Here is a 27990-nt window from a genome sequence, read left to right as displayed (position 1 = left end):
TTTCATCGGCGAAGATTTTATTTTTGCATGTGTGAAACTAAAAAATAAATAAATACTTGTGAGAAATGTCGTAGTTTATAAGGAACTATATAAATGTACTGTTTTCGATTTTGATTGGTTGAAAATTTATCCTTTAATTTCATACCGTAAGAATAGAGCTTTGCATAACATTGTTGAACAATCCGCCAAAGTAACGTGTGGCATGCGTGCGTATTAAAATGAAATACAAAATCATACATGTATGATAAACTTATAAACGAAATATTAAGAAATTAAGGATGACTACTGTAAAAGTATGTACAAAAATGGAGTCACCTTTTATCAATACATTTAGTGAATAACCACACTGTTTAAAACTGATTGTTTTCTATGCAACTATTTAAATATTTACAATATATAATTTTCAACCGAGGATAGCAAAACAGTTAATTATAAATTAAGAAAGTATATCGCTGGAGTTTATAAAGTACATTTCCTTCCACTGTGCCATGGTTTGCCATCTCCATTTTTTCTCTAAACAAAGCATGGCTGGTTACATGTTCTGAATTTACTTAGAATTTCGGGAATTTTTTTTTCAAAATCAAGTAAACTAAATCAGAAAAAAAATCACACTATCCTAAAACTTATGAAAGAATATGAATAATGAACATGACAGTTTATAACACAAACCCATTTACTATAAAAATCGAGCAATATCTTTAGTACGTAATTTGGTTACTGTAAATTCAGAAATTATTGCGATGTTTTTATTATTGCGAAAAATGCAACAGGGTTATAATCGCAATAATTTAAACTCGCATTTTGAAATTTTTAAAATGAATTTAACACGATTTTTCTCAATATCGCAAAAAATTAAAATCGCATTTTAGTCTAAAATGACAAAATCGCAATAATAAATGCACGCAATAATTTCTGAATTTACAGTATTTTTGTAGTTAAGTACGGTTTCATTTCAAGTACAACGTTAATTCATCAAGTCCATGGAATAAAAGATAAGGCAGGGTGAGCAACTTGACAAAAAAAAAAGGCAGGATGACGATTTATGTAAAAAATCAGGATAAACGAATAAATATAGTCGGGACCTAACAGACTGAAAAATAGAAAGACAGGACAGAGATAACAACTAAAAAAAATGCAGGACAAAATGTTTCATCCATATCCTTCACCCCCAATCAAAATAAAATGGTAGCTCCCTTAATCCAGGACCAATTGAGAGGAGACAGTTGAATTAAATATTTCGACGTGACTGTTAAGATTAAAGTTTAAAATTTTACATGCACATGTATAAAAGCTAGAATTGCCATGCGATAATCAAGAACACAATCATGTTCGGGAATACGACGATGGAAGTTTTTAACGACCTTGACCGGCTACGTGAATACTGATCAGTCCATTCAGCTTTATAGTACGCGTGTTCTATTTTCGCAGGTGTGAGGTCGAAGGTTTGAATTGACCAATGAAAACGATCGTTCCTTAACGAGTTAATCTAATAAAGTTTGTTTGACTGATTATGTTGCACGACCTTTCGCTAAGCTTGACCGCAGTTCAGTGTAAGTATTCAATATAAATCAAAACACAAAGGTTATTCCTGATTAGTTTTTCGAATTATTTTATTTAGGCGTTGAGACCCTTTGGTGACCTCACAGTTTAAATGTCTATAATAAATACGTCGTGAGTTTTGGGCGTTACAGACGAACGTTCACCTAATTTGACCCAGTCAATGGGATATTTTTGCGCGCCAATCAATGGTCTCGGCTACACTGTTATGCACATGATTCTAAGCGATATACACAACAAAAAAAAAAAAAATAACAAAAATACCAAACCCCAAGGAAAATTCAAAACGGAAAATTCCTTATCAAATGGCAAATTCAAAAGCTCAAAAACACCAAACGCATGGAAACAACCGTCATATTCATGACTTGGTACAGGTATTTAAACCTATTACTCTTACGGTTAAAACTATCTCTGTCCTTGGGAAATATTGTGGATTTCGCAAGCTTCAGTTCAAATCAAATTTCGCATATGGTACTGATAATATTGTGTCAGGAACCAAGACTACTGTTTCGGACGTTTTAAAGCTTTTTGTATGCTTCAGAATAGAATTGAATTTGACAAAAAGATTATTTTTAGGCGAAATATGTTAATGTTTTTTTATACAATATTGACGAACATCACAAATCTTCGTTGCCAAGAGGGAAATGTAACCTTTGAAAGTCATCGTTGACGTAACGAATAGCCAAAAGAAAAGTTGCAATTTCGTAACGCATTGAAGAAAAGACCACCAAATTAACGCATGTTTCGAATCAATTTATCATTTAACACCCCGTTCAGATTGAGTTATTGTTGGTTGTTGAACGTCCAGTGGTAAATATTTCATGCTTGTACAGTACGAGAACAAATTTACAATAAATACTATAGGGAGGTCCTGTAATAGAGACCGTCCGGCATGAAGGTCGGGGAAATTTTGACTGCCACTGGAAAATGAGTGTATATTGGATAGGGACAGAAATTTTGCTTTGCAACAGGCCACCTATGGACCCCTAAAAGAGTCGTTGCAAGAGTTCTTAATGTGTAGAGAGCGTGACACTCTCTTTACACGAGGCATTGAATTTAACTTCTTTATTCTGACCGGACGTGGCTGTGTACTTGTACATCCCGTGCAGCGTTTTACTGCCGGTCGAAGAAGACTAAAGTGACCATATTTCTTTTCTCTAGTCACCTTCAGTGTGATACGAAAAATATCTATTCATGCGTGAAATAGATGCAGGCCACAACCATAACAGAATATTATTTGGTTAATGAGTGTGACATACACATGTAATTGAATGCATGTAGGACCTTAACCACTAGGCGAATTATAATTGTATGCTAAACAACATGAATAGTGAACAAAGAAACCAGTATCTCAGCGAGAAATTGTAGAATATCTTGAGAAATCAACCGTTTTAGCAAACAAGAAATCCCAAAACACACCAGATGAGTCGGTTAGACATGATTTTCTATGCCTGCAGCCAATTGTGAAACAAATCGGTATGTACTCATGAAATAGGAATAGTCCGACAACCGGTACGAAACAGAAACTCCGTTTGTTAGTCATCATTATAGATTAATGTACCAAAAATAAGATTCATATCTGAAAAAAATACGGACAAGTACGATTTTTATGAAGGCCAATGCAAAATCAGTCAACCAGTACAAGTATACGCTTTTTTACAAAAAATAGTTCCAGATATATAGATAAAGGCACCACAAAAAAGTCCGGACAGGAACAATTTCCATCAAATTTTTGAGTCAGTTGCTGAAATTCCGCGAAGTCATTCAACTGAAACAAAACGCGAATTCGATCACCAAGTCACGAATAAACACTTAGGTATCAAAAATAAAGGTCCAGATCTGAATGTCCAATTTTCGTGATATTTTAGTAAGTCAACCTGTAAGTCATTATTTACTTATGTACCAAAATCAGATCAATATATATCCAGGTATCACGACAAAAAACAATCTGGACATTTGTTTAATTTAAGAATGATAATTGGACAGAATGACAGTAAGACGGAATGATGGGCATCGGCTACACTATATTCCGTAGCTACTTATTTGCCAAGACAAAAACAAATCTTTAAAATTAAGGCAATAGTAGTTTACGGATGTTAAAATCTCATAAATCGATTAAGAAGATAAACAAAGGTCATTAACAAAATGTGAGAGAATCGCATGAACTCTAGAAGGAGCAAGACTGATCGACAGGGTAACCATCTCCTGCTCTACATGCACCACCCGGCATACGAGTTCACGCTCACAAAATGTCACAATCGGTAAAATTACAGATTGGCGACTATTATGGTATCAAAAGATCTGAGATGTAGAACCGAGTATTTCACATTTAACTTTATTTCAATCTGGCGTGCCGTGGATACCATTTTCAAAGTTCATGTTATTGGATTCTATGACTTCAATTGTGTGTCAATATCAAATACGAATAACAGTTACATTCGATTTTCTTGATGTTCTTGCATCTTGAATATTTTCAGACAAGGCTGAACCTGAAGGTAATACTGATGTGTCGTGTTTCAGTGATGCTGTCTGCTTCATTTGAATCCAATCATCATCATACACTAGGTCATTTAATCTCTTTTCTGGGACTTGTCGCTTCTCTTTTATGAAACTACCAAATGGTCGTATAATCCTGTTAATGAAAAAAAATGTAATAAAAACCTTCCTCTTGAACCAGTACATGCAATAGTGGAGTTACCGTGATCTGGTAAATAACACAAAGCGAAAATATGGATCCCGAAGTAGCAACATCGTTTATGTTTTGCTATGTTTTTTACTTAAAAAATAGTATCGAAAAGCAACATATTTGAATAACAATATACCCAAAGTCCCCGAAATCCGCAAATAAAGTTGGAACTAAGTTTTAATCAGCACAGAGTAAAACGATACTACAAAAAGTTAAGCGTCCGTTTTATTGACATTATGATGGACAACATAAAATAAATATCATTGTTCAGTTAACCATGATTTTTAAAAGAATACTTCTGTTAAAAGAAAGACTGCTGAACTATTTTATTCCTGGTTTTTTAAATTATCTTTTTATTACCTTGTGTAAGTTGCTTTTCTAGATTTCTCTTCTTTGTGTTTTCGCTTATAATATTATTTGACGGAAGATAATTTCTAAGAAAACTAGGATAATATTTCGTCTATAATACGCGAGTTCTTGTTATACTGGAGTAAATAATCACGGTGGACATAATATAAAGGATACTTGAAACACGAAAAAAAAATTTGATTTGCGATGCAATTCTATTTCAAATATTTATAAAAAGAAATTCTAATTAATACTTGCTTTATTCTTCTATAAATTTTTTTTTATTTCAAATATTTATAAAAAGAAATTCTAATTAATACTAGCTATATTCTTCTATAAAAAACATTCCAACATCCCCGCCTGTATGATAGATGCAAAAAAATATTATGCAAGCATCCATGTTAAGCACGTTTCTGAACGATCAACTTAAATTTTGTCCAAGATTCAATAAAATTTTCCAGGTTGTTATCACAGGCTAGCTTAATCTATAGTTTGTTATCCTTTCCATCTAAAATGATCTTTAATGATATTGTGAATTGGCATCCTCATCAGAGGCTTAATCAGATGTAGGTTCTTACGAAATAATAATATTTCCAAGAACCTCTTCTATCAAAGTCACTATATTATTAGCCTATTTGTTTTGTACTCATCTTTAGTAGCCCGTATGCAAAACCCTAATCTAGACAAGAACGAAAAAAACAACCATGCAGTAACACTGTAATGTCTTTTAACTTCAATTTCAGATACATTGACAATGTGCTAATTTTAGTGAATATATCTCATTAATTCCTGCAATATTTAATTGAAGAAATACTATTTGTATTTACGTGTCTCAGCTGATATTGTTAGAGTTTATTGTTAATAAAGCGATTTATTAACAGAAGTAGGTTACAAACTAAAAACAACTTCATCAAGCATTTCGATAACTACTAAAAAGTTTTTAACGAGTAAGTTGATCTTCTTGGTATATTGGTTGATCGCTACATGTAGTATCTAAATTTCGAATTTCGATTGCAACATTTTAACTTTATTATTGGTTCACTATCTCTACAATTGTCAGCCTGACAATAATACCGGTTCTGTCATGTTTATGTTTAGACATTTACTGTTGCGTGCGACTTTCTAATTGTGTGACGGGTTATTTGTGCATGACAGCAGTTACTGTAACCTTCCGTAACAGTTCACCCGGTCTCGTGAAATTTTTGGTGGATTATGATCTTATATGAACACATTTTTATACATTTTAAGAGATTTAAGACGAACATTAATTAACGACCGCTGTATTCAAAATGCTATGAGACGAATTAAGATTGCAAGACATTTGTAATGAAAGTTCATACCAGTTATTAACACAATTTCAGTTGTACTTTAAAATAATAAAAAGATATGTCTTACTTCAGGCAGGTCACAAGAAGTCCAAACAAAACAATTCCACCGGACAATGTAAGAGAACTAACTTTCCATACAAAATCTCCTTCAAACACAACATGTAACAAAGTATAGGTAAAATATAAAATAATTGTTAATTTAGATTGGGTGAAGTAATGTTCCCGATTGCTAATCAATGAATAAAATTTTTACGAGACTATCGAAGAGTCAAGATGTCATTATTTGAATTTGTAATTTCATTTTGAGCCCCTCGTCTACTAACTTCAATAAATTTCTTTTTATATAAAATAAATCTATCTTTCTTTTGTAGACGAAACGCGCGTCTAGCGTACAACATTTTAATCCTGCTATCTATAATGAGTTTATTTACAAACACTGGTTCAATGCCACTGCTGGTTGAGGTTTCCTCCCCGAGGATTCGAAATTAACTGTTTACAAAACTTAGATTTTTTTCGAAATACTAAGGATTTTCTACCCCAGGAATAGTATAATTGGCAAAACCTAAAAAACTTCAATCCTCTTCAACTCCGTACTTTATTTGTTTTTTTTTCTAAATTTTTGATTCGAAAATCATTGATGAGTCTTTTGTAGACGAAACGCGCGTCTGGCGTACATATGTTAATCCTGGTATCTATGATGAGTTTATTAACAATAAATCTTGTAGATGCAGATTGGATAGATTGGATGGTATTAGCTGTTATTTGCATTATTTCAAATTATTTTTGACCAAAATGATATATGTATTATTTGGACAAATGAATAAATAAAGGCAACAGTAGTATACCGCTGTTCGAAATTCATAAATCGATTGAGAAAAAACAAATCCGGGTTACAAACTAAAACTGAGGGAAACACATCAAATATAAGAGGAGAACAAAGACACAACAGAAACACTAAAATGCAACACACACAGAAACGAACTATAAGATAACAATAGCCATTTTCCTGACTTGGTACAGGTCATTTTAAGAAAAATGGTGGGTTGAACCTGGTTTTGTGGCTAGTCAAACCTCCCGCTTCAATGGCAATGTTAAATATAACACTAAAATGACAACACTACATGACAGAACTTCAATACAAATAAATTGAAGAACATACAGGACAGAGAAACACACAAATAAACAATACAATATAACATTACGACAGGCTAATAGTTGAGCATTGATGACCCAAAATTCCAAAAAGTTGTGCCAAATACGGCTAGGTTATCTGCCTGGGATAAGAAAATATTAAGTATTTAGAATAATTCATATTTTGGCAAACAGTAAATTTATAAAATATAAAAATGACCATATAATTGATATACATGTTAACACAGAAGTGGTGACTAACTATAGAATAAAAACGAATACGTAAAACAACCTAGATCAGCACATAAAAACAGCACAACCAAACAACGCATTGTATGTCAGCCGAATAGATCGACGCACAAAAGTGACGTCACAGGTAAATTTCTAAAAATTTCCAAAAAATACTGATTGGATCATACATATGTAAACGACTGATGTCCAGATAAAAGTTGAATATTAACCGCGGATTTGACTGCATTTATAGCGCCTTTTCGCATTATAAAGGTAGTAACATGCTGTGTATATGGTACATATATTGATTTTGCATTTAACATAAACAAAATTGATTAATAATCTAGATTTGAAACGACTTTCGGTATAAAAATGGCTGAGCCAAACGCTTCAAAACGAGAAAAAGTGTCTTTTCTATATCTCCTATGTTCTAAGTACTATAAGAAACCTTTGGTTTCATTACTTCTTGTAGGCTGCAACTCTCTTTCAAGGAAATAATGATATATATTTTTAAAAAAGGTAAATAATTGCCTAATAAGAAATATTTTTCTTTCACGTCTGGAAGAATTATACACCTAATTTGCTAACCAATAAACAAACTTTACGTTCAAACATATATTCAATTAAATGTAGTCATTGTTCATGTTATAAATGAATTTGTTTCTATTCTGTAAATAGTGAACAAAAGAGAACACTTCGTTCAAAGCAAACCAAAAAAGAATAAAACTAACAATATATCTTTATAGATCACATCACGTCATTATTACAATCTAATTATTTGAATAAAAAAAAAATAGTTATAAATTTTGCACAAAGTTTAACAAAGGATTTAACAGGCGAAAGGATAGGATTTTTGTGAACAGTTTGAATACACTGTATAGAAATTGTTGCTGCGTATGACAAGATCTTTCATGCATTACGTTTTTAGTTTGGCTTGCGGTTAAATGGCCGAAAAATTTTAATTTCATAATTTAAGAAAGCATTTTGTATGTATAATATCAGATAATAACAAAATTTGATTCCTGTATAAGTAACTTTCGGACATTTCTGATTCAAAACAATTATATCGGAACGATGCACATAATATTACTCTGCATTTCTTCCTACGACATCTTATTAATCACGCAGTATCGGATTAATAATACAACTAGGTCTTCAATCTCCTCGTTCAAAATAAACATTTGCATTTTTAAACTTTTGTACAATATATATGTCCAATTCAAGTAATGCAGAAATAATATATCGAAAAGTGATTTTGATGTTGTTAATTTGATTATTACTTCAGATCGATTGTCAAACATCGTGTCAAGTCATTTAGAAGAAAGAGAGGCTGATATGAACTCAATCAGTTGACAAATTTAGTCGATTTCAATAATATTAATATTTACCAAAAAACGCAATGCTGAAGATAAAATGTAAAGCTTCTCATTAATTCAAATATTATTATGTATATTTTGTTTGTCCAGATATATATTTTATTCTCTTACCAGAATTATCAATCCTCGTCTGTTTCAGGTAAATTTCTAAAAATTTCCAAAAAAATACTGATTGGATTATACATATGTAAACGACTGATGTCCAGATAAAAGTTGAATATTAACCGCGGATTTGACTGCATTTATAGCGCCTTTTCGCATTATAAAGGTAGTAACATGCTGTGAACATGGTACATATATTGATTTTGCATTTAACATAAACATAATTGATTTATAATCTAGATTTGAAACGACTTTCGGTATAAAAATGGCTGAGCCAAACGCTTCAAAACGAGAAAAAAAAGGTCTTTTCTATAACTTCTATGTTCTAAGTACTATAAGAAACCTTTGGTTTCATTACTTTCTTGAAGGCTGCAACTCTCTTTCAAGGAAATAATGATATATATTTTTATAAAGGTAAATAATTGCCTAATAAGAAATATTTTTCTTTCACGTCTGGAAGAATTATACACCTAATCTGCTAACCAATAAACAAACTTTACGTTCAAACATATATTCAATTAAATGTAGTCATTGTTCATGTTATAAATGAATTTGTTTCTATTCTGTAAATAGTGAACAAAAGAGAACACTTCGTTCAAAGCAAACCAAAAAAGAATAAAACTAACAATATATCTATATAGATCAAATCACGTCATTATTACAATCTAATTATTTGAATAAAAAAAATAGATATACATTGTTCACAGTTCAAGTGAAAGATGAAGTTTAACAAAGGATTTAACAGGCGAAAGGATAGGATTTTTGTGAACAGTTTGAATACACTGTATAGAAATTGTTGCTGCGTATGACAAGATCTTTCATGCATTACGTTTTTAGTTTGGCTTGCGGTTAAATGGCCGAAAATTTTTAATTTCATAATTTTAGAAAGCATTTTGTATGTATAATATCAGATAATAACATAATTTTATTCCTGTATAAGAAGTTTCGGACATTTCTGATTCAAAACAATTATATCGGAACGATGCACATAATATTACTCTGCGTTTCTTCCTATGACATCTTATCAATCACGCAGTATCGGATTAATAATACAACTAGGTCTTCAATCTCCTCGTTCAAAATAAACATTTGCATTTTTAAACTTTTGTACAATATATAAGTACGATTCAAATAATGTAGAAATAATATATCGGAAAGTGATTTTGATGTTGTTAATTTGATTATTACTTCAGATCGATTGTCAAACATCGTGTCGAGTCATTCTGAAGAAAGAGAGCCTGATATGAACTCAATCAGATGACAAATTTAGTCGATTTCAATAATATTTACCAAAAAACTCAATGCTGAAGATAGAATGTTAAGCTTCTCATTAATTCAAATATTATTATGTATATTTTGTTTGTCCAGATATATTTTTTATTCTCTTACCAGAATTATCTATCCTCGTCTGTTTCCAAGACTCATGATTTGCCGTGTTGTTGACAATGCATTAAATTGTGATTTTTTTGTAAATAAGAAAATTAAATGTTGTTTTTCATGAGTCTGACTTAACCAGAATAATTCAGTCGTTATTTACCGTTGACTTTCGATTACTTCATTGGTTCTAGTAAGTAGGAGAGATCGATTACGGGGAGGAACTGAATAATTCGGGTTAGAGTATGACTATGACATTCCTTTTCAAAGCCTAACACAAAGTGGATAAATGTGTGTCAAATAGAAAACTTTCTAGATGTCACTCTTGCTAGATACGTGTTGTTCCTTTCTTCTATAAAACATTGATAGCAAATCTATTAGTGCGAAACTGCAAGTGGAAACTAGAAAATCATTGTGATTTCATTGTGGTTCGGACTCGAACTGAATAATATTTGTAGATATGATTTTCAGTGTTTTAACGATCGGTTCGAAATTTCAAATGACAATTCATCGCTGATCTGTATGACCCAAAGGCAAAGTTTAAATCTGTACAAGGTGATCTCAATGCCCAAAGTGAAGTGAGATATATCTACAGATACGTCCGTATTGAAACTATCCCCATCCAGCCATCATTCAGAAAACAAATTCTTCGAGTACATTCGCTGGATGAAATGCTCATATAGACAAACCACCACCAAGATCACCTTTAAATAAAGGCAACAGAAGTATACCGCTGTTCAATAATCATTAATCGATTTAACTGAAACAAATCAGGGTCACAAACCAAAACCGAGGGAAAAACATCAACTATAAGAGGAAAACAACGGAACAACAGAAAAACTGAACTGCTACAAAAACAACCGCCAACATAAATAGAAACGGACTATTTGATAACAACTGCCATATTCCTGACTTGGTATAGGACATTTTAAGAAAAAATGCTGGGTTGAACCTGGTTTTATGGCTAGCCGAACCTCCCGCTTATATGACAATGTTAAAAGTACCACTAAAATGACAACATTACGTGACGGGAATACAATACAAATAAACGCAAGAACACTCAGGACAGAAAAATACATAAATAAATAAAATAATACTAGTAGTACATTACAACATGTAAACCACATAGTAATAAGGGACCCCCCCCCCCCCCCATTAATTTACGACAGTACACAAGTACACCACAATAGAATTATAAACTGCACGTCATACGAATGTATCAACGCCACAAAAAATGACGTCACAGGTAAATTTCTAAAAAAAAAAGATTATAGAATTGGGATTAAGTTTGTAATGGTGTTATTTTATGTATTTTCTAACCATTGTAAGAATAATAATATAGAATTGTGTCAGTAATGCTGTAATTATTTGTATTTTATAACCATGTCGGTTTCTCTTCTAAATCAAAACTGTGATAAACGTTAAAATATGGATTGAGAATGAGGGATAGCTCTTAAGATCTCATTAATTTTGAAGGTCCATTATTCTATGACTTTGTACAGGACATTGTTTATACATGTAAAGGGAAATCTGCGTTTGTAGCATATCGTGTGTATGCTACATGCTATATTAGTAGCAAGACTCATTTAAAAAAAAAATTTTTTTTGGTAAAGCATTTGCAACCGTGACTTATATCGCTATCATCACGGATGGTTTATACAGCACATTTGCCATTGATAGTATTACATATGCAATTTACTTGTATTTAGTACTATGTTTATAACATTCACGGCATTGTGCTACACTGTACGATTATTGTAAGTGCACTTTGGAAAATTCGTAAAGCCACCCTCATTCTCCACACTAGAAAAACTAACGGAACAAAAATACACAAAAAAAAAACCACAAAAAAAAAGCAACCACTAAACAAACGCTTGACCGTAGTCATATGGTAGGAAGAACATGCAGGAAATAATCATCAATACAGTTCTTTTATTTCCATCGCAAATTACCATCATAAGTTCAAATAAAATTTTTTCGTCCGGAACGAAAATTTTGCGAACGTGGTAGATGACAAAACCCTTTCAAATGAAATATTGTAGCTCGAATCTTAAAAGGTTTTGCTCTAAAGAACTTATATGTATAGTCATACCATAGATGTTCTTCCTTTATTGTACATAAAACATAGTTTATACAGTAAGCTGGAATTCGTGGTGCTAAAACCTTTGATAAGTAGTTAATCCCAGACCTCCTTCTTTTAATTCAATTGTTAAACTTTTAAAAAAATGTTACATTAAAATGGCAGTTATGATACACGTGGCAACAGCATAATCTACTTACCAACTCTTTGTAGCAAAACAAACGAGAAATTGCCTGTATGTTTGAATACATTTTTTTTTTGTATAAAAGAGATTTCGCTCGAATTCCAACAGAAGAGGCGTTCAATAGAATAATCTTAGCCTCAATTAAGTAATCTTGCTTCTAGTGAATAAATTTAGTATGGAGGATGTGCGAGTATAAAAAACTCCTGAAATTTAGCACAAGTAAGAGTATCAAAATCATTGTATTTTAGGTAATGTAACGGATAATGCTCGATAATCATATTTATCAAAACCCCATGCTCAAGCTAAATTTTCATGGTTCGAATTTTTTAATCCTGAAAATTTACCAGAGTAATTCATCCTCTTCCTTCCATGATTATTCCCATGTCTGTCGTGTAAATATTTTACCAGATAGACAGCTGTTCTGTATTTCTTTCCTATGAAAATTTATCATGAAGATGTTTAAGCTGTGTGTAATAAATGAAGGTATGATTGAGGTTTTTGTCATTAACTTGCATGAAGAAGTGCAGTTTAATAACTTTAACCGTCACTTTTGTAATCAACACACAGATATATAACTTTAGACAAAGAGACAAACACCGCACAAACATGGAGTGAATCAAGTCTCCGGGGTAATGAACTGTTTCATTATTAGATGCGATACTCAGATACATTAATTAAGCACGTAACAAATGACAGTCAATTTTAGGTATCATTGTCTAATGAGATGAGAGATAAATATTAATCGACAACAACCCAACAACATACTTAAGCATGACATAAATGAAATAGAGGATACTATTAACATACAAATGTATATCGTCAAATTCTAAATTACTGTTTTCCAAAAAAAATATCAAATATTAAACTTACCATCAATGCATTTATAAGTATTCATATCATCACAATAACGCATTGCAGTATAAGACTTCCTACTCAAAGTAGAATTTGCTCCGTAATTAAACACTTCACATTGCTGTACTAAACCTAAAAAAAATAAAAACAGAAAATAAGACAACGATATTTGTTTGAAAAAAAAACAATATTTGGAGCTTTAATTATAAAACTGTGAATACATACCTAAAGAGAATGCATATTATTTCTATGTTTCAGAACATGCTTCTAGATTGTTTCTAACTGAGCTCAAGAAAAATTTCTTACTAGTAGGGACTTAAAAAAAAACTCTTAAAAATATTGATTGATTGATGTATATATTGCATACAATGTGATTTTAATAGTGTATAAGCAAGGGTTAAGGAAGCGTTAACCGAGTGTATTACCAGCCGAGACGCTCATTACTTCTGAACTGGCTTGACAATACTGATGGTTTTCATTTAAATTTGCCGTTTTGATCTTAGAAAAGCATAGTAAATTCAGGAATGCATATCCCAAATCTTCGATTCCTTGTCCTTGTTCCGCTTTACGTTTTGGTATTTTTGGTTATATATAAAGCTCATTAAATTATGTACTAGGTAAGTTTTGGATTCTAGAACAGTTTTGCCTGGTGCTTCACTGAAGAGACATTTATTTTCGAAATGCGCAGCTGGTGCAGTAAAGTAGGTACCGTTAATGGTATTACACATGGCTTATTACAATATACACATGTATATATTTTAATATTGAAATAGTGGAAATCTTCATTCTATGCCTTTTTGACAAAAACAAAATAGTTATATGGATTATGTCCACGTTTTATAAGCAAATACATATATCCTGAGGTAAAATCTTTTCTTTTTGTGTTTATTCCATTTAACGTCCCATAACATATGAAACTCAAACAAAATATACTTACTATACACGCTTTCGCTTATGTCACTAAGCCAATACTTCTGTCCAAAGTCCATGACATCAATCACTTCTCTTACAACGCTTAGTTTTGTAATATTTAGTAAAGAATGGGGATTATGTCCTGACCCAATGTAATCCCACCTGCATTTGAAGTCTTGATAGGAATAGTTTAGAGGAATGTTCAAGACTAATAGTTTATCCGAATTCTCTGCAAACATTCATATCATAATGGTAAGACATACTTCATGTATATTAAGATAATGGTTTCATGTGTTTTTATCTGTCGATGTGTATAAACGACAAAGGCCGTTTACGAAGTAAACATGTCCAAATATATTTCATGTTAAGTTTTGTAATGCTGTGTCAGTGAACAATTACCAATAAATTCAGACTTAAACTTTATAAATTTTGTCACTCATATATATATATTGCCATTGTTTCTTCTTCAAAAGACAAACGGATCATACGAGTACGAGTACATTGTCGAGCAGGGTTTAGATTAGAGGTGATTCATTATACACTCAATGCTTTAAACAGAAAACGAGTACATTATCGAGCCGAGTTTATATTAGATGTAATACGTTATATATTCGACTTAATACTAATTTCGCTACGACAATGGATGTGGCTCGCTTTGTTAACCTGTTTAGTATTAGCTATTAACTTCAGGCCTCTCTAAATCTTATAGCTCTAACAATATTTAACATCTTTACCAAACCCAACCCTATGCTAAGAGAGTTTCTAAGAAATGTGAATACGAGAAATGCGTATGGAGCAAATACAAATAAGTAAACACAGTGTAGTTAAAATGTAAGCAGACATTGTATTTTTTTTTGTGCACAATATTCTTCAAAGTTGAAACTGTAAAATATTTCGTCAGTCAGATCAACAGACTAATCAAAGTACTGAAGTACTGAACATCGGATGACCGCAAGTTCTTGTGGATGGTCCGACAAGCACTTGTCTCAGAAAAAAAAATCACATCTCTATACCTGAAAGTGAGGTTAATGTACAGATATAATTTTTTTCTGGGACAAGTTCGTGCTTGGATGATAAATTAATGACAGAGAATTCAACCTCACTGTAATGACTATTATATTGTAGTGATACAAATCAATATATTCTGGTTTATTGTTATATATTATATTAATACTTGTATATTACAGTTACATGTATATATAATTTTCATGCATTTGCATATCATTCTATTCTACTTTATTAATAATAGTGTAGTGCAAGTGCATGGTGGACACTCTTATGTAATAATTCGATTTTTCAAATAGAATGGATTTGAGTAGGCATTCGTATTTTCCCGCAAAAAATGTTTAATCATCCATGCAGAGTGATCGTTCCTTGAGTTTGCAAACGTTCTTGAGATATTCTTCCGCATGCGTGTGCATAGATATCAATGATTTTTTACTTATATGTATATACATATAACAAAACATTTTAATATTATTAATTTATCTTCTTTAAAAAGTATTTGATGAGTATTTATTGCAGAAATAAATTTATAACAAGCGATATGGAATGTTAGTTTGCACTTGATGATGTCTACGTATTCATCATGTTTATAGATCGGTTAAAACCCAAAACGAAAGTAACGTAATGTAAATCTAGGCGATAACAATACACCGGAATGCCCTCACGGTCATCCGCTGTAAAAAGGCAGTTCTGTTGTCGCTGTACTTGAGAAATAGGTTTGGTGCGAGAAAGAAAGTCAGTCACCGAAATACACAATCGGGATCTCAGTGCCAAGAACTATCTAGTATTTCCCAAGCGTTTTCAATATTTAAAATGTATCTGTTAAAAGTGGAAAAATGTTGTATTGCACGAGTTTCAGTGATGTAATTATATATAATCTTATTCCCTTATGATCTCTTTTTCAATGATCTGACAAATAGTGCTCTTTTTGTTAAACGTCATTAACCGATCAGAAAAAAGATAAATCGGCTAAGAATGGAAATGTGCCATCTTGGAAAGTTCTTTGGGTGATGACGTCGTTAGACTTAAATGTTTGTTTACGGTATAAATTTTGATATTTTTTTCATTTCACATACTTGTATACATTTTAGTATTACAGGCATAACGAAAGAACTTTTCCAATAAGATAAATATGTTTTAAAAGTAGCTTAAAATGTAATTATAAAAATTGAATGCTTCTTTTTGTAATGTTATTGGGACCCAAGCACATTTTGTATGTAGCACTTAAAAATGTGCATATTATTAAGGCTTTTACAACCCTTTAACATTAGAAAATGAAGCATTCCATTTTTATAATAACATTTTTAAGCTACAAACATAATTTACGAGTTAAAGCAAATTTTTCATTTGTTTTCCTTGCATTATTGTAACGTTGTCATGGGAAGCACGTGCTGTCATGAATGTTGAATTTATTCAATTTGATGCTGGAATGCTTCGCAATTGCTTTCGGCGGATTCTTATAAAATATACACGCAATACAATTATTAGATCATCACTTATATAGGTTATGGCGCGAGAAAGGAAGTCAGTCACCGAAATACACAATCGGGATCTCAGTGCCAAGAAATATCTAGTATTTCCCAAGCGTTTTCAATATCTAAAATGTATCTGTTAAAAGTGGAAAAATGTTGTATTGCACGAGCTTCAGTGATGTTATCTTATTCCCTTATGATTTCTTTTTCAATGATCTGACAAATAGTGCTCTTGTTAGACGTCATTAACCATGGTCACGAAAATTCCATGGCGCCACAAAGAAAATGACAATAGGAAAATTTGACACATAATTTAACATTATCCAATGAAGAAGCGACAATAATCAACAGATAGAGGACATGGTTAAAAAATAATATAAATATGAATATAGATTCTACCAATGCATCGAGTGTGATACGATATTTTTCCACCCTAGACAGTTAAGATTTTTAAAGTTAAAACGCAAGGCTCGCCGAGCGTTTCAGTTATTTGAAATTTAACTGTCGAGAGTGAAGAAATATCGTATTGCACAATTTTTGGTGGTAGTATCTGTTTCTCTAAAGATTTAAAGAATATGCAGTCAAACTTGACCCTTCTTTACCAGTAATCTACAAAAAGATATGTTCTTTTTATGTAAGTCATCAAGCATGGGCGCTTTTTTCATGACATCACGATATGAAATTCAGAGGAAAGCAAGAAAATTTGAAGTCATAACGAAATTTTGACCAATGAAGAACTGGCTCGCACGTTGATTGAATAAAAATAACAAACAGATCAGGAAAAGGATAAATCGGCTAAGAATGGAAATGTAACGTCTTGGAAGTTCTTTGGGTGATGACATCGTTAGACTTAATTGTTTGTTTACGGTATAAATTTTGATATTTTTTTCATTAAAATGTACTTGTATACATTTTAGTATTAACAGAATAACGAAAGAACTTTTCCAATAAGATAAATATGTTTTAAAAGTAGCTTAAAATGAAATTATAAAAATTGAATGCTTCTTTTTGTAATGTTATTGGGACCGAAGCACATTTTGTATGTAGCGCTTAAAAATGTGCACACGAGTAAGGCTTTTACAACCCTTTAACATTAAAAAATGAAGCATTCCATTTTTATAATTACATTTTTAAGCTACAAACATGAAGTTACGAGTAATGGCAAATTTTTCGTTTGTTTTCCTTGCATTATTGTAACGTTGTCATGGGAAGCACGTGCTGTCATGAATGTTGAATTTATTCAATTTGATGTTGGAATGCTTCGCGATTGCTTTCAGCGGATTCTTATGAAATATACACGTAATACAATTATTAGATCATCACTTACTTTTATCAATACAAAGTCCCCGATGAACTTCTTTTTCTGGTATTTGCTCAACGTACAGCGCTAAAAACATTAAATGATAAACTTTTAAAATGATCAGTTTGTGAATCAACCAGTTTAAAATGTTTTTATTTTGCACTAGAGCATGATAATAACAACATATAAAAATTAGTTTTCTATTGATTCTTGAACAATTAAAGATAACAACTTACCACGAGACCTATTTTCCTAAACATTTTTTTAATTTCTATATTCTGTAGATTTTTTCCGCAACTAAATGCGGAAAATCAAGTTTTCTGTCATAAGTCCGTATCGAAGTACCACGTTTGTGACCATTTTAGTTTGAAGACGGGGAAATTAAAACTAGATTTTTCTTGTTAGACACACTTATGCTTATTTGACGTTTTCAGTTTTCAGTCATTCATAAAATCTTTACCGATGACAAAATAAAAATCTCCCGCTTTAGTTTTCCAGGACACCCGAGCTTTTCATTAACCTCAATTTATACGTTCAATTATTTTGTCTTCTGAAAACTAAATGGTCAATCCATTTAAATGTAAAAATAAGAAGATGTGGTATGATTGCCAATGAGACAACTCTCCACAAGAGACTAAATGACTCAGAAATTAACAACTATCATAGTTCACCGTACGGCCTTCAACAATGGGTAAAACCCATACCGCATAGTCTGCTATAAAAGGCCCCGAAATGACAAATGTAAAACAATTCAAACGATAAAACTAACGACCTGACCTAAGGAAGGATTTGATAAATTCACGAAAACCATTTTTGAAGGGAGAAAAAAATATTTAATTAAAGACTTGCTACAGATACAACATGTGATTGGGTTGAACAAGTTTATTGTTCTCTTGTATTGTAAGACCAAATGGTTACAGTCAATGACAGTATTATTCTTTTAAACGATATTATGATATATTAAGGCGACAGTAGTTTGCCGATGTTCAAATCTCGTAAATCTATTAACAAGAGACAAATAAAGGTAAATAACAAAAAATGAGATAATAAACTCCAAAGATAAGGTCTGAAAATAATTTCAATCACTATTTTCTTCTTTTTCTCAACAATCTTTTACATGTATGTGCTTAAATAATGAAATATAAAATGAGTATATAATTCAAAATTAAAAAAAAATGAATTCTAATTTTCTTGTACATGTATAATGCATTCTTACATTTATGCATACCTGTGTGTTTAACAATGTTCACAGACAAAATATAACTAGATGTCCACATTGTTGTATTCTGTCTGTATCCAAAACTAAATTCGTTGCTAGTTATTGCCGGAAGTAATATCTGTCCTTGTTGTTTACATAAATTGACGGCATCGTACCACTGTTCTTCTTTACCGTCTTAAACACACAGAAATGAAAAGGTATGTATTATTATAGGATTAAACGCCTTTTTAAAGGAATTTATTGGTGTATAAACTCGACCAATTCACTCACAAACAAGATATGTTTGTGAGTGACTTGGTACAGTTTATACACCAATAAATTCCTTTATAAAGGCGTTTAATCCTTATAATTCTTTAAAATTGGAGATAAGGAATTTATTTTTCCACACTCGTAACCTCTATCACACGTAAATTGTATATTTGTGTCATTGAATAGGCCTGGCGCATGAATATATTTGTTGGTTAACGTAAAAATATGTACTCCATGATATTTGCAATCTGATAAAAAAATAAACTACAAAAACTCTTATTATCATTCAAACGAATGTTGTGTTTATTATTCAATTAAACGATTAACGCGAAGTGAAAATAAATTTTGTTAACGTCGATCCGGATTGTGTCATTATCGTCGCCATCTTGTTTACATTGGTTACGAAAAGAAGTTCGGTCAACGTCGTCTATCGAAAAATAAACAACGTCAAGAACAATTACCGGAAGTCCTCTCAACCAATCATATCAATATATTCCCTAATATGCAAATCATATAAGAATTATTTAAAAATAAATTAGAAAAATAAACTGGACAATTTTTTGTGTTGGGGATGTACAAGATCTATTAATAATCTATAAAGTCCTATTATCTAGGATTTGGCCCATTGAATCTCCTAGGGATTTATATTTCTTATTGTGTTTTAGACAGCATGATTATTCGAACCTTAAAATAAATATTTAATATAACAAATTCAAAGATGAGAAAAGCATGTACCAGGGTGTTATAGGAACCGTAAATTGCAGTATAGTAAACACCATGGCAAGAAAGTGACAGAAAGATACACCAGAATTTTATATAAAACTAAGTGAAATGATAGAAACTTTAAACAATCAGTCAGTTGTTATAACTGGAGACTATAATTTAGTACAAAACCAAAGTCTTGATACATATAATTATCAAAATATTAATAACCCAAAAGCTAAGGAGAAAGTTCTAGACTTAATAGAATTTTATAATTTTATAATTTAACAGACCCATTTAGGGAAATTAATCCAGACTTTAAAATATTCACATGGAGAAAAGCTAATCCCACAAAACAAGCAAGATTAGATTTCTTTTTAATAACCCAAGACCTTAATCAAAATGTATATGATGTACAAATTCACAACAGCTATAGATCAGATCACTCCCCAATAGTATTAAATCTGAAGATGAATGATTTCATAATTGGAAGAGGATTATGGAAATTTAACAACTCACTTTTACATGATATTGAATATTCCAAAACTATAAAAGACACTATACTTAAAGTAAAAGACCAATATGCATCAGTAGTATATAATAGAGAAACTTTAGAACAAATAAATGATTTAGATATCCACTTTACAATAAATGACCAACTCTTTTTAGAAATATAACTTACTGAAATCAGAGGAAAACTATTTCCTATGCATCTTATAAAAAGAAGGAAAGAGATAAACAGGGAAAAATTCAGAAATTAGAGGAAAGCATCTTAACAGAGGAAATATTACCAGAAATTGAACACCATAAATCTGATCTTAGAATAATAAGGAAAGAAAAAATGAGGGGGTACTATATCAGATCAAAAATGCAATGGATTGAAGAAGGGGAAAAGCCATCTAGTTTCTTTTTGAATATGGAAACTAAACATTTTATAAATAAAACCATCCCCAAACTAATTAACGAAAAAGGGGACACAATTTGTAAACAAGATAAAATATTAGAAGAGGCCAAAAATAACTATAAAAAACTTTATACTAAAACAGAGAGCTTGAGTAGTGTAAATCTTAAAAACGAAATTCGTAATTCTGATATTGAAAAATTGACTGATACTTTAAAAGAATCTTTAGAGGGGGAGATAACTTATAATGAATTGACAACAGCTTTGCGTAGAATGAAAAATGAGAAAAGTCCTGGGTCAGATGGCTTTACAAATGAATTTTTTAAATTCTTTTGGACTAGTGTAGGAAAATTTGTTTTCAGATCTATAATTTGTGGTTACAAAAGGGGGGAATTGTCAATAACTCAAAAGCAGGGTATTATTACTTGTTTACCAAAAGGTGATAAACCTAGACAGTTCATGAAAAATTGGCGACCGATAAGTCTTTTGAATACAACATATAAACTAGCATCAAGCTGTATAGCAGAGCGTATAAAATCTGTCCTACCCATTATTATTAACAATGATCAGACAGGTTTCATTCCTGGAAGATATATTGGAGAAAACACTCGTCTCATATATGATATTTTATTCTATACAGAAGTAAATGATTTACCAGGTCTTCTCCTTCTCATAGATTTTGAAAAAGCTTTTGATTCCGTATCATTGAAATTCATAAATGAAGTATTTGACTTTTTCAACCTTGGACCCTCTATAAAACATTGGATAAGGACCTTTTACACAAATATAAGCTCATCAGTATCCCAAAACTGTTTTCTGTCAGATTTTTTTTAGATCCAAAGAGGCTGTAGACAAGGGGATCCTTTATCACCTTACATTTTTCTTTTATGTGCTGAAATTCTAGGAATTTAAATCAGAAAGAACAAAGAAATTAAAGGAATTAAAAATAATGACACATAATATCTTATCTCCCAATACGTAGATAACACATCAATAATACTTGACGGTACTCCCAAATCTCTAGATGCATCTCTTCGCTTACTCAAAAATATGCTGACATGTCTGGTTTCCATATGAACTTGGACAAAACAAAGGTGGTGTGGATAGGCCAAAAAAATATAGTCAAGACACCATGTGTGTAAAATGGGGATTGGAATGGGGTTCCAGTAGGTTTACATTACTAGGAATAAACCTTTCTGTCAATTTGCATGAAATGAAATTGTTAAACTATGGTCCAAGAATTAAGGAAATTGAGAATATAATAAAAATTTAATTCTTAACAAACATTAACACCGGTTGGAAAAATAACAATCATCAAGACACTAATTATCTCAAAATTGAACCATCTGTTTTAACATTACAAGCACCATGCAAAAATAATTTAAAACAACTAACTGACAAAATTTATTCATTTATTTGGGAAAACAAACCTGACAAGATAAAAAGAGAAATATTATATTCTGAACATAAATTAGAAGGGCTGAAAATGATAGATATTGACAAATATATAAAAGGATTGAAACTAACATGGATTAGACGGTTGTTGAAAAACTACCCAAAACTAAATAAGCTACTAGAAAGTACTGGAAAAATCAGTATTGAAAACCTAGTTTATTTAGGCCCAACAAAAAAATGTAAAAACCCTTTTTGGGAAGAGGTCTTTAAAGCTTGGACAGATTTACAAAATAAATTTATACCAAAAAATGAAGACGAGTTTGTATCAGATTCGCTCTGGAATAATGAAAATATTAAAATAGGAACAACATCTATTTTCTATAAAGACTGGGCAGATAAAGGGATCTTTTTGATAAATGATCTATTAAACGATGAGGGAAAACTAATGACTTTTCAACAATTCGAAGACAGTTATAAAATTAAGTCAAACTTTCTTACTTATAATGGGGTAATTTCATCAATAAAATCATATAAAAAAGCTCTCAAGAAAGATATATCCGTAAACAATCTTAATAAAACACAAGGACCAATTATTCCAAATAATATAAGAATATTTTTTTTTATCAAAAAAAGGCTCGAAAGATATGTATAATGTTCTATTAGAAAAAAAAAACAGTACTAAACTTAACTGTGAAGACAAATGGTCCTTAACACTGAACAAAATTTTGATTGGAAAACCGTGCATAGTATGTCTTTTTACTCCACAAAAAGCTCAAAACTTCAATGGTTCCAGTATAGAATAATACACAGAATCTTGGGCACAAATAAATTTTTATTTAAAATAAAAATAAAACAAAGCGATAAATGTACTTTCTGCAATGAATTTACCGAAGATATTGAACACATATTTTGGACATGCCATAAAATAGCAGATCTGTGGATAAGACTCGGTGACTGGATTTATAACCAAACACAAATAATTATTCCGTTTAACGTGGATATAATTTTATTCGGAAATTTAGGTAATTAAAAACAGAAAATAATAAAATAAAAAATTTAATAATACTATTATCAAAATTCTTTATTTATAGAACAAAACTGTGTGAAAATCAAGTCAGTTTTGCAGGGCTGAAAAATTATCTAAAAGAAAATCTAATACTAGAAAAGAATATATTTTTTAAAACAAAGCCTCTTCACATTGCCAACCTCTACTGGGACCCCTGGCTTCTATTACTAGAATAATTTACACTCAACAAATTAGCATTACCCTATGTAATGTTTTAGCCTTCTCCACACCACCATATATGTTTTATTTAATATATTGTTATATGTTTGTTTATTGTTTTTTGTTCCTGTTTTGTGCCTAAAACCACATGTACGTTTTTTAATATCTATTTTGTGTTTGTATGAATTTTTTACAATGGAAAACCAACTTGCCAAATTTATTTTATGTTATATCTTAAGACACATGATAGTTTTGACCAAAATACTGCTGCCAAAAATCCAAATTTCAGTGATTTTTTTTTTTTTTTTTTTTTTATTTATTTATTATTATCTCTTCTCTCTTTTCTTTCTTTATGAAATAAAATTCTCTCTTTTTTGGACAATATGGAAATAATGGATACATAATAATATAGTGTATATATTTTATAATTTAGAATACTAACAATTACTAACTATTTTCTATCTAAATATATAATCTAATGTTTAACGAGGCCGGGATAAGGTACCAGTACTTTCTGTATCCAACTAAAAAATGTGAAAGTTTTTCAATAAAGTATGTAAAATTTAAAAAAAAAAAAAAAAAAAAAAAAAAAAGTGACAGAAAGACTAAAAAAAAATGATGTAACATTTATTAAAAAGGAATATATAACTGAGTAACTCCAGGGTAGGTAATTCGGATAGTTTAAGGGAAAGAGGTTCCAAATATGGCATTCGTTATGCTAATTTTGTAAGAACTCAGTTATGAAAGAAAAAATGAGATGAATACTACGACAAACGGGATATATTTTGTTGTACATGTTTACCAACTTTAATTAATAACTTTCAAATAGCGCTGTTCTAATGCATAAAATTCTTTTGCAACACGTTTAAATTTGAGAGAATTTGTGAATGTTTAAAACTATCACATTAAGGTTTACAAATTCCAAAATATCTATTATAAACAGATATATAAGACAACAAGTGTTACATACCTGATAAAGAAATAAAGGTGTAGAACAAAATTAAACAAAAAACCAGAATCAATGCCGACATGTTGCTATATAAAATATGAAGAAAACATGGCCATTTTGTGCATAATTGTTTCCTGGATGGAGACTGTAATAAGGAAGGAACCATCGTTTACAAAAAAAACAATTGAAATCAAATTAAAATGGATTGAAACATTCACCGAGTAATACGGACACATTTCTATGACTCATGTTTAATAATATACATGTAGGAGTGTTTCCTCATGTTCTCGGTCAAATAATCTGATTTCACTCTATTTTGAATAATATGAATTATAAAGTTGTAAAGATTGTCTTTCAGTCTTATTTTTTTGGGATCAAAATGAATAGAGACAACAAAAGTAACACAAATAGAAAGTAACACACAAAAATCTGAATCATAGACTGAAACACTTATTATACTTAACCAGTAGACTGTTGTGCAATGCATGTAGTGGTTGTTGGATTTCTATCTGCTTCTGGTTTTTCTGTAGGTTTACCTTAATTGGACCTTTGACCTTTTTTTTTAAATTGTTTTATATGTGAAATGTTTTAAACTTGCTATTCCCCTCCTCATAACCATTCATTATATATTTTACTAAACCATAAAAAACTCTCAAAGGAAACTAAATACACCACATTGCCAAAATAAATCGTCACATAAATACGCACACGATGTATGGGAATGTATTATTTTATGTCTTTGCATGATTTATAAATATTTTATTTACTGTAATTAAAACAAGAGATCCTTGTGTAAAAAATGTCAATGCATATAATTACTTGTATAAACTAAATAATATATATCTCTGCGCCAAAGTATTTACAGTGAAGGAAGACAACGACAGACCCATACCGTACATTTGTTGTGTTGACATGAAGTTCTCTGAATATGTAATTGTTTATGAACATTTTTCTTATTTTGTTTTCCTTACTACGGCCGATAAATTGTTAACGTCTCCTCGGAGACGTTATTAAGAATTGAACGATGGACAATCTGCGGGCTGAATCCTTCTTACTACCTGATTGGAAGATATTACTGAGACGTGAATAATTAAAGTTCGTTGATTGGTTGGGACAATCCAAACCTAGTAAATGTCTTTTAATCCCGTAGAGTATCGGATTTGTACTCTCTATTTTAGAAATTAGATTTTACCTAGTCACAAATCATGCATGTCGATACACAGGTAACCTTTATCTATAAATAGCCAAATCTCCTGATGTTTTGTTAACACGCACATGATTGTTTCACATTCAATCCATGAATCCAGTCGTTCACTGTTACGTACATTTTATACATGAAAAACATAAGAAAACTTGTACATGGTTATGATATTTCATGATGAGAGAATGAATTGTTTGACAAACATGTAAAGCATTTACAACCATGATTTGAAGGATTAGTACGATAAGGACCTTATTTGACACACAACATTCAACGATATACTACGGCTTCATAACGTGTGTGGTAAAATGTGTTGATTAATATGCAAGGCTATTCTGAATGAATTAATCTACAAAGCGAGAACACTTTCCACTTTTTTCAGCGAAGAGACGGCTAGCTTTTTTCGAAAAGCTATTACTTGTTTATTCATTTGTAAACAGACTTAATTGACTTCCTGTTTTCGATTTTAAGTCCAATCAACACGTATAGTCACTGGCGTCATCTTTGTTCTATAAAACATAAGTATAAACTAGAAATTCTAATAGCCTGTGTCGCTCACCTAAATCTATATGAATCTTGAACAGTGGACACTCTCGAGCAATGTGGACTAGAATAGAATTCATGATAAAAATATCGTTTTTTGTTCATCTTGTATTGCTGAGAATTTTTTCTGTTTACAATTTCTTTTTTTCTTTTTTAGTTTTTACCCCCATAAAAAAGTGTACAAAATCGTCATTTAAGGGCAATCATTCCTATACAGAATCAACTAAGGATTTCCGCAAAATTTTACTTATTTGAAGATCTTGTCTTGCTGACCATTTTTGCTATGTAAAGTGTCTCTCTATCTTGAGATCACCACCAATTTTTGGGGGAGTTTGTATTGTTCACACAGGCACTTGTCTCTGAAAAAAATTCCTATATACCTTAATATAAAGTTATATAGGACTTTTTTCAGAGACAAGTGCCTGTGGTTGTTCAGTTTTTATTTATATATGTTGTGTTTTGTATATACTGTTGTTTGTCTTTTTGTTTTTTGTTTGTATGGAGTTGTCAGTTTATTTTCAAAAAAAGACAAAAATACTAAAAATTGTTCAAAATCGGTATTAAAGAGCAATAACTCCAATTAGGAGTCAACTGACGATATCGGTCATTTGACTTATTAATAGATCTTGTCCAGCTGATAATTTTTCAATTAAATTTCTATCTAACTATTACAATTTTTATGATATTAGGCAAACAGTTACAATAAAAAAAGTGGCAAAAATCATCATTAAAGGGCAATAACTCCAATGAGGAGTCGTCTGTCGATTTCCGCCATGTTGACTTATTTGTAGATTATATTTGCTAATAAATTTTCTCTCTGTTTATTATACTTTTTAAGATAAAAGGCAAAATTTAAAAACAAATTGCGGCAATTAAAGCAAATTTTATCGTCAATCGTCATATTAGTTACCACATGTCCAACCTTAGTAAGGACTAAACGGCCCACTATAGGACATGTGGATATTTTTGGCGGCAGATTGATCAACATATGAGCTGATGGCATGATACCATACAATGGTACTTGTAATGTTGGTATTATATGAATACGATTACTTCAAAATTACATATATACATGTAGTTATGTTTGTTTCATATTTACAATAAGTGGTCTCCTAAAAGATGTAATGGTATTCCCGTCTCATTTGTAAAAACAATGTTATTTTGTTAAATTATAGCTATTATCTTTGGGGTCGACGTCGTGTGAAAAATTGTGGCTACAGGTGACATTCAGACTATTGCATCTGGATAACTGTATATATTTGGTTATAAAAAAAATAGATGCTGGTAACAAGTTAAGGTCATAGGTAGACAATTTGAAGAAAATTTCGCTTGATCATAAGCTATTTGAACTTTTAATTTTGTACAATTCGTTGTCAAAAACCGTCACAAATCCCTTTCCTTTTAAGGTATTCGAGATGACAGCAGCAACCCTTTTTCTGTGTTTTATTGTTAATTTTCATCTGAAAACTTTGTCGAAATAGTAGACTATGAAATTATCAGTCATCCAAAGCCAAAATTAAAATGTTTTAACCAGCGCACATCTGACGGCAATTTTTCTATTGTAGACTAGGAATTTCAACGTTATTCCAGATGAAATAAAGTTTTAAAAAATATATTACAGCCAATAAAACTTCAATATCTCTTACTTTTCACGATTTGAGGCTCTTT

The 27990-nt window shown here is 31.0% G+C and overlaps 1 protein-coding gene across 22 annotated transcripts in view; it reads right to left on the bottom strand.

Moving 5' to 3' along the window:
• The window catches only part of LOC127730099 (uncharacterized), a 99698-nt gene extending 74977 nt beyond the window's left edge, over positions 1-24721 (bottom strand). For 6 of the 22 annotated variants that reach the window (XM_052238165.1, XM_052238161.1, XM_052238156.1 and 3 more), the window contains exons 1-2: positions 24600-24721; positions 19167-19331 (exon numbers count right to left, since the gene is read on the bottom strand). In XM_052238165.1, the coding sequence (XP_052094125.1) occupies positions 19167-19331; positions 24600-24660 (226 nt within the window). In that variant the 5' untranslated portion in view covers positions 24661-24721. Of the gene's footprint in view, positions 1-3876; positions 4190-5986; positions 6066-8768; positions 8805-12741; positions 12832-13267; positions 13382-14186; positions 14391-17965; positions 18026-19166; positions 19332-24599 lie in introns of those variants that run through there. The other 16 variants (XM_052238164.1, XM_052238159.1, XM_052238176.1 and 13 more) reach the window with 10 other exon arrangements.
• Between the last annotated feature and the right edge of the window lie 3269 nt (positions 24722-27990).

Source organism: Mytilus californianus, unplaced genomic scaffold (assembly GCF_021869535.1).
Source record: "Mytilus californianus isolate M0D057914Y unplaced genomic scaffold, xbMytCali1.0.p SCAF_2, whole genome shotgun sequence".
Classification (NCBI taxonomy): domain Eukaryota; kingdom Metazoa; phylum Mollusca; class Bivalvia; order Mytilida; family Mytilidae; genus Mytilus; species Mytilus californianus.
This window is presented reverse-complemented; position numbering and strand designations above follow the sequence as displayed.